Source organism: Grampus griseus, assembly GCF_964374135.1.
Source record: "Grampus griseus genome assembly, chromosome: 20".
Classification (NCBI taxonomy): Eukaryota; Metazoa; Chordata; class Mammalia; order Artiodactyla; family Delphinidae; genus Grampus; species Grampus griseus.
In genome coordinates, this window is record NC_139014.1 from 52529516 (window position 1) to 52541696 (window position 12181).

The 12181-nt window shown below is 39.3% G+C and overlaps 1 protein-coding gene across 3 annotated transcripts in view; it reads left to right on the forward strand.

Moving 5' to 3' along the window:
• SSH2 (slingshot protein phosphatase 2) overlaps positions 1 to 12181 on the forward strand; it is a 244633-nt gene that overhangs the window by 189227 nt on the left and 43225 nt on the right. For all 3 annotated transcript variants that reach the window (XM_082678050.1, XM_082678049.1, XM_082678051.1), the window contains 3 exons: positions 4412 to 4533; positions 9476 to 9544; positions 10332 to 10397. In XM_082678050.1, the coding sequence (XP_082534176.1) occupies positions 4412 to 4533; positions 9476 to 9544; positions 10332 to 10397 (257 nt within the window). The remainder of the gene's footprint in view (positions 1 to 4411; positions 4534 to 9475; positions 9545 to 10331; positions 10398 to 12181) is intronic.

The following is a 12181-nucleotide window of genomic DNA, read 5'->3' on the forward strand; positions in this document are numbered from 1 at the left end:
CGGGTTTGAGCCCTGGTCTGGGAAGATCCCACATGCCGTGGAGCAACTAAGCCCGTGTGCCACAACTACTGAGCCTGCACTCTAGAGCCTGCGAGCCACAGCTACTGAGCCCGTTCTCCACAACAAGAGAAGCCACCACAATGAGGAGCCCGTGCACCACAACGAAGAGTAGCTCCCACCCTCCACAACTAGGGAAAGCAAGGAAGACCCAACCATAGATAGATAGATAGGTAAGAAAAATATTTTTTTAAATCCAAAATGTTGAGGAGATATGGAGATATATGTTTATGTATAGCTGATTCACTTTGTTATAAAGCAGAAACTAACACACCATTGTAAAGCAATTATACTCCAATAAAGACGTTAAAAAAACAAAATGTTATTTTATTTGGACGATTAGAGTAAACTTCAGTAGTATCCTTTTCAATGAGAACTTCAATCAAATGCATCTGAATTGTTGCCTTATTTGTCATCTATTCCATGTGAGTTCTGGAAACTGAGGAAACATTGGAATTCCTGCCAATTCTAATATTAGGGTATGTGCAAACTGCCATTTTAAATTATATTTCTCTGATTGACTTAATGAATCAAATTAGATTATTAGATTTTGTTAATCTCCCCAACACAGGAGTGAAATAGACCTCAAACCAGGGTGGGTATTAGTATTTTCTCTATGCTGTGGCTCTTAAATTTTTATTTATTTCCTTAATCTAGAATCTTGAAGCTTAAAGGGAATTTCGAAGCCTCAGGTCTGTCCCCTGGCATTGCAAAAAAAAATTTTTATAAAAAAATTTGATTTTGGGCTTCCCTGGTGGCACAGTGATTAATTATCCTCCTCCCGATGCAGGGGACACAGGTTCGAGTCCTGGTCTGGGAAGATCCCACATGCTGTGGAGCAACTAAGCCCGTGCACCACAACTACTGAGCCTGCGCTCTAGAGCCTGTGAGGCACAACTACTGAGCCCACATGCCACAACTACTGAAGCCCACGTGCCTAGAGTCCATGCTCCACAACAAGAAAAACCACTGCAATAAGAAGCCCATGCACAGCAACAAAGAGTAGCCCCCGCTCACTGCAACTAGAGAAAGCCCGTACGCAGCAACGAAGACCCAACGCAGCCAAAAATAAATTAATTAATGAAAAATAATTTTTTGATCTTGCCCTTCTAATTAGGATGTAGGTGTTAAGTTAATGTCATGGCTTCTCACCCACTGATTAAAGCTCCACTTCCATTTAGTAAAGGTTTAGTAATAACTGTAGGTGCTATCTAGAGGTCCATGATCAAATCCCAAGACCTCTAAGTGCTATTCTTCCATCTAAGAAGCTTAAAATGGAATGAATCCGTGATGTGCCTGTTTCTCAAGCCTAAATCAGTGTGAGATGACTGGGGCCTTTCCCATTAGGTTTAGGATCTTCTGTTCTGATTAGATTAAGCAAGGGAGGGCCAAACATTTGAAATGCTCTTTATATTTTAAATAGATACATAGATAAACAGATACACACCTCACTTTTAAAAGAGAAACAACTAATGTTTTATTTGAATATCACAAAGAAACTTGCTACCCACCTGCTAACTTGGCCTGATAACTTGCATAATAGGTAATATTTATGGAGGTCTTTTGTTTGTTTTTGTTTTTACCTTTATCAGCTTCAACTTAGCCAACCAGTCCCCACTAGTTGGTGTAGAAGTTATAGATAAATGATCAGAAGCATAGTTTAGTTGTTTCCATGTCATTTGCATGTGAGCCTTTCCAGAAATTCTCAGAGCTTTGACAGGATAAAAGACCTGTAACATACATATTCAGGAAACTGAACAGTTAGATCAGAGCTTGCCAAAGCAAGCCCAGGTTTAGATATTTAATAATATCTGAGATCTTATTTATAAGAAATTCTAGTTTACCTGCACCAGGTTTTTGGTTAGTTTAATATTTTGTGGAATGTTTCTAGAATCATAGAGTCTCTGCTGCCTGTCAGTCCTCCTCATGTGCATTTACTGCTACTCATAGCTCTATGTGTATAATGCTCACTTGGTCCCAGCCAAATAGGGCTAGACCTTCGTCAGTTTAACTAGTAGTTCCTCTTAGCTTCTCACAAGTGAATTTGGTTTGAAATGTTCTATTATTTCATGGAACATAAAAGTCAGCAGTACAGCTCTCTACCTGGTACATGGAGTTAGTATGGTGGGAATTACATTCTTGGTGTATCAGCTCTTTATTAGAGACAAGCTTAATGTAGTTACTTCAGGTGATTGTGCTTACAAGTAGCTTTTCGTAGGAGTATCAGAATAGAGGTGAAAAGATAGCCAGGAGAGACTGACTCACCTCTGTCTTTTTAAGTGGGTCATGTGATGTCTCTTTTTTTTCTTTGCCTGGCCACTTTTGGAATAGTGACAGAATGAAGGAGGAGACTCCAAGAAGAGTAGCGCTGAAAGAATTCCAGATAGAAATTTCTAACAAATTTGTGACAGATTTCTTGAGCCAGGTGATAGGATTGAAACCGTTTCTCTTCTGAGATAAGGAGTGGGGGTGGGAGAGTATGTTATACAGAGGATATTGCCTCCAGTGCACATCTTCCTGGCTTTTTATTAACAGATAAAAAGAAGAGTAGTCTAGACTGTACAGTCTGTGAGGGCAGGAACCATATCTCTCTCTTCCACCATTGAATTCTCATGGCTGCCCTGATGATATACACTGTAGATACAGAGTAAATAATTGAATGAATGTTGACTAGTAGCCATTTTACTTTATTTTTAAGGTTTATAAAGTATCTTTTTGAGCCTTCTTATTAAGAAAATTCCCAAACATATAAAGTAGAGAATATGTCTGCATGAACCTGTTACCCAACTTTAATAACCATCAACATTTTGCCAGATTTCTTTCATTTATCTCCCCCTTTTATTCTTTCTTTGCTGGAACTTTTTAAAAACCACTTTATTTTGAGGTACGATTGACATACAAAAAGTACATATTTATATATACAACTTGATGAGGTTGGAGATAAGTATGTACCTGTGAAACCATTACCACAGTCTATATCATAGACATATTCATCACCTCAGAAGTTCCCTCCAGCCCTGCCTCCCTCCTCTTCCTCCTCCTTAGGATGATGACGATGGTGGTGAACTTAATAGAAGATCTACCCTCTTAGCAAATTTTTTTAATAGACTGCATTTTTTAGAACAGTTTTATGTTCACAGTAAAATTGAGCAGAAGGTACAGAGACTTGCCACATACCCTCTATTCCCACTCAAGCATAGCCTCCCCCATTATCACGATCTCCCACAAGAGCTGAACATTTGTCACAACTGATGGACCTACGTTGACACATCATTATTACTCAAAGTCCATAGTTACATTAGGGTTCACTCTTGGGTGCTGTACATTTTATGGGTTTTGACAAATGTGTAATGACACGTATCTACCACTTGAGTATCATACAGAGTAATTTCACTGCCCTAAAAATCCTTGGTGCTCCCCTTACCCCTGGCAACTACTGATCTTTTTACTGACTCTATAGTTTTGCCTTTTCCAGAATGTCATAGAGTTGGAATCATACTATCTATCTAGCCTCTTCACATTGGCTTCTTTCACTTAGTAATATGCCTGTAAGATTCCTCCATGTCTTTGCATGGCTTGATAGCTCATTTCTTTTTAGTCCATTATCTGGATGTACCACAGTTTATCCATTCACCTACTGAAGAATATCTTGTTGCTTCCCATTGTTGGAAGATTTTAAAGTAAAACTTGGGCCTCAGGTCATCTCCCTCCAGATATTTAAGAAAAAGGCATAACCACCATGCCATTATCACAGTAACAGTAAATCCTTAATATCGTCTGAGACCACGTGCATATTTGAATTTTCTGAAGGACCTTTTAAAATACCATAATTTTGATAAAAATAATATAAACTTCTGATATTTGAAACTAAAGAAAATCTTGTAGTGTATAATCTGTAAGAATGCAATAGAGCATATTCCTCTTAGATATTAAACTTTGCTTCCTATTATAATTCTTTGCGGGACATGGATCTGTGAGTCAGGTGCTCACATTCATATACCTCACATTCCACTCTTAGATCATTAGAACATGCCCTGGTAATCGTTATTGTTATAAATTATCCTAATAGCAAACATTTATTGAGCATTTAGTATATGCCAAGCACTGTACTTTACATGCATTATTTCATATGATTCTTACAACCCAATGGAATAGGTATTATTATATTTCCCTCCAATTAACTTACTGAAGTTTTCATAGTTAATCCATGAACTGGGATTTGAATTTAGGTCTCCTAATTACTGGCTCTGCTATCTCCTTGAGTATGCTTTAAAATGGTGATGTAAAAAGGGTTGAATGATCTAAAATTGATCTTCTAAATTTCTTAATTTCTTTATTTTCTATTAACCTCCAGGCTGTAAGGCTAGAAAGTACTTACCAGAATCGAACACGCTATATGGTAGTGGTTTCAACTAACGGTAGACAAGACACTGAAGAAAGCATCGTCCTAGGAATGGATTTCTCCTCTAATGACAGGTATGGTACCACAGAGGGGAGAATGAGAAAACCTCTTTTTAAACAACCCACTCCAGTTACCTTTTGAGTTATCACAAAAACACCTTATGCAGTTCTACTCTAAAAGTTCAGTGCGTAAAACTAGAGAACATCAAAAGTATCTTAGTCACACAATCTTGAGAGACAAAAATGTTTAGTGAATGTCTTTGGTTGTGTGTTCCTAATTTACCACTATTCCTTACCTTCTTCCTCCCATCTTTAGATGGTAATAATATAAAGCAAATGATTTAAAATTCTATCTCCAAGGGGGGGAAAAAAACTGGCTTTTCTTTGCAGTCCTCTTTATTTTAAGCAGTGACGATTCATTTGGTGGTTCTGGGGCACACACCCTTTGTGATAGTGTACCAGTGGGTTCTGGGTTCAAAGAGAGCCCACTTTAATTCCAGTCTTTTATATCCATGGCCTTGCACCTTGCTTTTGTCAAATGTTACACTTCCTTTTTTCTTCCTCTGAGTTAAAGAAAGGCAGGGGGGATGACTGTTTAAACTCAAAACAGAACCTTTTATAATCATTTACCTTTGGCTTTAGCAGCACTATACATCCTAAGATGATACCTAAGATGATACCATGTATCACCTGGCTTTTTTGTGCCTCTAAGGTTTGTTGCTTTCCATTTTATTTTCCCATTTTTTTTGGAGAAACCTTGGGAAGACTGTGGAATGTGGCTGCTAAGCAGATCTTTGCACTGTAGATAATAAGCCTCAGGAAATCCTGCCAGATATCTCAAAGTATTGACTTCCTGGTTCAGGACTAGAATGCGATTGTGGAGTAGCTAGGGGTGTGACCCAGGCCTGGGAGAATTTAGTGGCAAAGAGAAGAGGAGACTAAGAGTGATTCTCATTGTCCTGATGTTGGAAGGAAAAAAAAAAATCACATTGTCACCAGAAAGATTCCCAAACTAGTGTTTACCTGAGCTTGTACATAGCAGTCAACCTGAAAATGATATGTGTGTTCACCAGGATCACAAGGCCAGAGTTGTTACCTTGTATACCACTTACAGCCTTTAATTGTACGCTCTGAAATTACACAGGCTTGTAAACCACATTTAGGAAGCTTTTTCTCCTGCATGGTTTTAACCCCTGGTGTTACCTAAGCAACACAGATCTTTCAATAAGCATTTATCCTGTAAGAATACCTACCTTGCCTACATTCATTAGTACTTTAAGACCTCTGATTTGGGTTTTTGTGTCTCTAGATCTGTACTGTCCAAGTACAATAGCCACTAATCACATTGTAACTATTTAAATAAATTAAAATTAAATAAAATTAAAATTTCAGTTCCTCAGCCACAGCTAGCCACATTTCAAGTACTCTAGCTACATGTGGCTTGTGGCTTCCCTGTCGGACAGTACACTTATAGAACATTTCCATCATTGCAGAAAGATCAGGTGGACAGGGCTGCTCTCCATCTCATTTCCTTTGTTTGGTTCTCCCTGACTCCTCCTTTGGAAATCCCATAAAACAGGAACTGGAGCTGCATGGAAATGTCATTTGAGTCTTGCCCTAGAGAGAGAAGGCGACAACTTCAGATTCTCCTGACCCAGAGTCTGGGAAATCAGATGTCTAATCTTATCTCTCTTTCACTTTGCCCTAAACGTTCCCAGAAATCATAAAGAATGCTTATTAATGTGGGTGCCCAGTAATTTATCCCCAGTAAACTGCATCTGTCTTTGGTAATAGTCCTGCCTGAATCATATCTGACTAACAAAAGACAATTTTCGTTTATGGAAGACAAAATGTGATAAGGAAAGCTATAGAAACTAGTTTTCATTCTGTTTGGTAAATTTGATATTATGAATTCCCCTACATCCTCTGTTTGAATGAGCTTGGACAGTAAGAAAATTGCTGCCCACTTCAGAATACTGTTGCTCAAGTAATCTAGTATCATTTCTATCTCAGTTGCTGTTTGAAGGAATCTGTATCATTTTGTATCTGAGAATATAAAAAGTTAATGTTTCAAAACAGTATTAAACCAGGGCTTCCCTGGTTTCGCAGTGGTTGAGAGTCCGCCTGCCGATGCAGGGGACACAGGTTCGTGCCCCGGTCCGGGAAGATCCCACATGCCGTGGAGCGGCTGTACCCGTGAGCCATGGCCGCTGAGCCCGCGCGTCCGGAGCTTGTGCTCCGCAACGGTAGAAGCCACAACAGTGAGGCCCGCGTACCGCAAAAAAAAAAAAAAAACAAACAGTATTAAAGCAAAGTGGAACCCAGATTGTTTATGACATGCTCATCCCAAGTAATTCTCAAGATATATTACAGCCAATTTATTTAGCCTATTTATAAGTTCTTTGAGTATTGTGTTATATTTTAAGTAATAAATTTTTAAATAAAAAGTATAACCTTGGTTTCCAAATTGCATTTGGTATATATTTCAAGTTACAAAGTAATAGAGTTTTATGGTATTATTTTATAATTTTTCTTCGTACCCCCAACACCTTGAAATGTCTGGTACATAGCGGCACTCAATAAATAATTTTTTAATGGGATGAGTATCTATTAAAATAAGTAACTGTACTTTAATGGAGAAACTTTCATGAGACTCAAGATAAACTAGATAAAAATACTAGGTGTGCCTAATTCAGGCCTCTCTTTCCTGTCATGTGAAAAAGCTACTTCTTAATGTAAAAAAGCATTCTGACCTGAATACAAGCAGAAAATGTGATGTTTGGTTCCTGCATATCATTGTCACTTGTCTAAAGTTTAACTGGTGTCTGGTCACAAGGTCATAGATCACACTCTTTTGGACCTTTGGTATCTTCTGTAGTTACTTAATTTCTAGATTTGTCACTAAGCTATAAATCCTTCATGTTTATACCCAAATTATACTTACTGCTAGGACCTAGCTAAGCATTCACTTAAGGAAAAAAAAAAATTCTCTAAAAATAACTTGCTCAACCTTGGGAAGCCATTTTCAAAACAGGTTTTCCTTGTACTCACCTCATCTAGTCAACAGAAACAGTGGTGGAGCAGTCTTCCTCCCTTCAGGGCCTGGCTTGATAGCTGTTCAGGAGTTCAGGCCCAAGGTTACAATGTGCCTAAGCTGTTGCAATCTTGATTTGAATCTCCTGAACTCTGGAATCACTAGTGGAGTTGTGAGTAACACAGGGCAGCAAGTGCAGTGCAGAGCCTTAGATACAGCCCAACTAGGGAGTGGCCTTTGTTAGCCCTGCAGTGACTCCAGCAGCAGTGGGAGTTCAGTATTCCCCATGTTGTTTTTATTTTTTTATTTTTTATTTATTTTTTTGCGATACGCGGGCCTCTCACTGTTGTGGCCTCTCCCGTTGCGGAGCACAGGCTCTGGACGCGCAGGCTCAGCGGCCATGGCTCACGGGCCCAGCCGCTCCGCGGCATGTGGGATCTTCCCGGACCGGGGCACGAACCCGTGTCCCCTGCATCGGCAGGCAGACTCCCAACCACTGCGCCACCAGGGAAGCTCCCCCATGTTGTTTTTAATGCACTTTTCATAATGTCCCCCACCCTGCCCTGCCAAAATCACTTTCCATTGTGTTAGAGCACCCACCACAGATTCATATTCAACATTTGTTTTACATGACAATCCTTTCATATGTATTGTTTCACTTTAAATATTTTAAATTTTTATGATAATCCTGTGAGGCTTAGGTTTCATTACCTATATTTTAAGATGAAGAAATTAAGGCTGTGAGAGGTTAAATAACTTGTCAAAAGGAATTGAAATACTGAAGGAGATCGAATCCAGATCTTTTGATATAGTATAACTGCTCAATACGTGGTAGTTGTTATTGTGTTTTAGGCACTGTTGTACACATTTGTTTTTGGTGTGTTATCTAATTTAACCTTCAAAACAGCCCAATAAAGGAGGTGGTTTTATCCCAGTTTTACAGATGAGGAAACTGGAGTACAACGCAATTAAATAATTTGCCTAAAATTATACAGTTAATGCCAGAATCCAGATTCTAAAGCCCCTCTGACTCCAGAGCCTGTGCTCTTAACCGTACTTCGCTGTTCCACCTCCTACATCTGGTGTTCTTTCTACCATACCATGCTGCTTTTCTAAGATATATTGGAAGGGAGAGGGTGTAGGAGCCTTTGGGAGACTGGATGGAGGGGAAAATGGTGTATGGCAGCCTTAAAGAGAGAAAGTGGCAGAGTTCTAGGGTAGATTATAGTTGTCCAGAGAAGTGGTGTGATAGAGACACAATTGGGAGTCCATGGCTTCCCATCCTAACCTGTTCCATTAACTTAAAGCTAGTTTCCTCCCTGGGATAGGGTGTGATTTAAATAATATTTTAACATACCATACTAGAGCTACTCTGTTTTTGGTGGTTGACATTCCGCTTCACTCTGCATTTCAGCAATGCTGTTTCAGTGCACAGCCACCAAGCACTGTTTCATTTTTTTAAGTTGTAATGTGCCTGTTTTGTCTCTCTAACTTGATTACAAACCATTAACAATTACTTTTCCCTTTTAGACTATTGAGTACGTTCTGGTATTTAATAAATCTATGTAAACCGCAGGATTAGAATTGAGCAAATCACATATTCAGAGGTCTTCAGTAACTAGCAATAGTTCTTGGCATTGGAAATAATTCTGAGTTGAATTGGGTGCTGTGAACTCGGGCTGAGACCTGCCAGTTGCAAGTCAGCGATCACCTGGACTTTTTAGACAGTGGCCATTTGCAAGACAGCAGTAAAGGAAGCTCAGTCAATAAGTTCTCTATGTTTAATACCTAGAGACCTAACTAACACCTGTTTAAAAACAGCTTGTGGACACATATGTTGGGTTACTGGTAATATGATAGAAATTTCTGCACTTATGTCAGAATTTCGAGCTTAGGGACTTATCCTTTGTAGTGAAAGAGTTAATAAACAGCTGCTTCCTAGAGTAACAGGAAGTAATTTATGGACTATTTCTTGTCTTGCAGTAGCACTTGTACCATGGGTTTAGTCCTGCCTCTCTGGAGTGACACCCTAATTCATTTGGATGGTGATGGGTAAGAGCTTTCCCTTTTTATTCTCCTACAGAAAGCCAAGGGGTGGGGTTCCATCTTAGTGCCCATTCATTCAGCTGAATGGGAGGCCCATTATGCCCAGCTGAACTGTCATGTCAGCAGCTCAGTGAGTCCTTTTAAACTCCTGTTTTGTAAAGTAGAGTAAAAATACAGCTTGCCAGAGCCTCTCGCTTCTACTCCTCTAGACCGACTATGGTAAGAATCCACACAAAGAAGAGCTAGTTTGTTGGCTCGCTCTTTAGTCTGAGCACGTGGGACTGTTGCAGTGCTCTCCCAGAGGATGATAAGTTCTGTTTCACATAATCTCTTGCTGCCTCTGCCAGCTGTCAGCCTACAGTATAACCCATTCCTGTGCCAGTTCTTTCCAGTGACCCCCCACCCCCACCTACTGGTGTTTTTAGAATGTGTCCCCAAGAGACCAAGATGTTTGCTCCAGTTTATAAAACCAGGGTCAGGTTTGCTAAGAACCCACAAGACTTCCAAATAGAAACATACAGCAGAACAGTTTGTCCATAGCTACAGCTGGGAAACAGTATGCAATTCCCTGACTCAAATGTGGGAGTCCATTCATTTTGCTTGGTAGATAAAATCAGACAATTCGTTGAAGCTTTTCAGTCAAGTCCCATACTCCAGTTAACTTGTACACAAAGTGCCTGATGATACCTTCTACTGCGCCAGCAATTGCTAGCCTGGGAAACAGCCTTGAAAACTCACAACTGAAATAACCTACTCTCGTTTATGGATTTTTGTCTCATTCTGTTTTCCTCAGTGGGTTCAGCGTATCAACAGATAACAGAGTTCACATATTCAAACCTGTGTCTGTGCAGGCAATGTGGTAAGAGGACTTTTAATATCTCTATGAAAGTTTTTTTAATGTTATTGGAACAATATTTTGTGAGAAGTAGTATTTGAAATGACACAGTTCTTTATGAAAATGCTGTATGATCTGTTTGTGTGTATAGGATTTTGTGTGATCTGTCTGTGTGGCCATCATAGTTAAAGATGACCTAGAAGTTCAGTTTTCAGATTATCACAATGGAAGGCCTTCAGCGTTGGTGAACAAGTGAAACTCAGAGGTGCTCTTAGACTCTGGAAGACAATGGATCAGATAGCCAGTTGGAACTGAGTTTTATAGGGACACATTGACTAAGTTAGTAGCAGTCTAGAGCCGAGTCTAGAACATTCGCAACTATGCATTAACTTCCCCTTTCTTCAGGTAATCAGGGATAGCATTGATGGAGTTATATTATACATCGATAAGTTTCCATTTAATTGCTGGCAACTGTTTGTGAGACTATTTACATAATGCAAATAAAGCCTAGAAAAAACATTGTAGTTGTTAATAACCATCAGCTGGTGTACTGACACTTCTGGGTTACTTACTATATATGTCAGGCATTGAGCCTAGTGCTTTACATGGAATACATCTAATCGTCACACCAACTCCCCAAAATAGTATTATTAGCTCCTTATTACGGGTGAGAAAACCAGAGTTTGGAGAGGTTATATAACTGGCCTAAGAGTATCTCTTACGTTTAGACAGAATAGATTCTTATTCTCTTGTTCTAGATTATCTAGAAAAATGATCCAGTATAAACAGGGAATGATGTGACTCTAAGATTCAGAGTCATCCCCCAGTCAGCGATTTGAATTTCAGTTCCTCATTCAGTTGCCTGTTTTATAGTGGAAGTCCCCATGAAGAGTAGAATGGGCAGAATGCAAGCCAAACAAGAAATAAAGGAGCCTGAAAAAGACTCCAGGGAGATAACTTACCCCTGAATAACAGGATTGATAGGCTTGAAGTGGGTGCGGTCCTAAAAGAGAGTCAGCTGAACAATTAAATCTTATTTCATGCAGTAATTGAGGTAGGACAGAGTTTCAGGTTATGTGTTTAGACCAATTTTTAGATTTAGGGCATATTTCACAGATAAATTTCTCATAGAAAACTTACGACCTCTTTTGACTAAGGGTCCATTAGAAGCAACTGACCTATACCAGGTAAAACCCATAAGTCCTAAGTCCCATAAATGCAGTGTTTTCAGTATATTTTGGGGCGGAGTACAAAGCAGTCTTAATTCTTAGGGATTCAAGTAATTCAAGCTTTGATGTTCTAAAGTAGACTGACTAGCCCTAGGTCTGCTGGCCTATTGCAGAATAAACTTTTTTTGGTGTACCACATGAGGAGTAGTGAGCTGAAAGTCACAAAAGAAAAAAAAAAGAAAAGAAAAAGATGATGTATGGATCAAAGCAGCATTTAGACCAGGTGTTTCCTTCACAGGAAAGTAGTTACTGCAGCCTCTGCAGCTGAAGTATGAGCTGGTTATGCCTTGAGTGTGTTTAGGACATTTGCACCAGACACTTGTGGCATATGCTTTTGAAGCATGTGTTTCCTGGATGAAGAAAACATGCATTGAATATCCTGTACATTGCACTAAGCTGGCTTTTACCTTTGAATCTGTGTAAGAAACTGAAATTTGCTGAGAATTCTGAGAATTTGGCTTACGTTAAGTAAAAGGAGGCATTTTAAAAGATTCTGCAACTTTGTTCTTACGGGAAAATCTGTTTCCCTACCAAAAATGGACTGGCATGTTTTTCTCATGAAGTTGGTCATGATTTTAT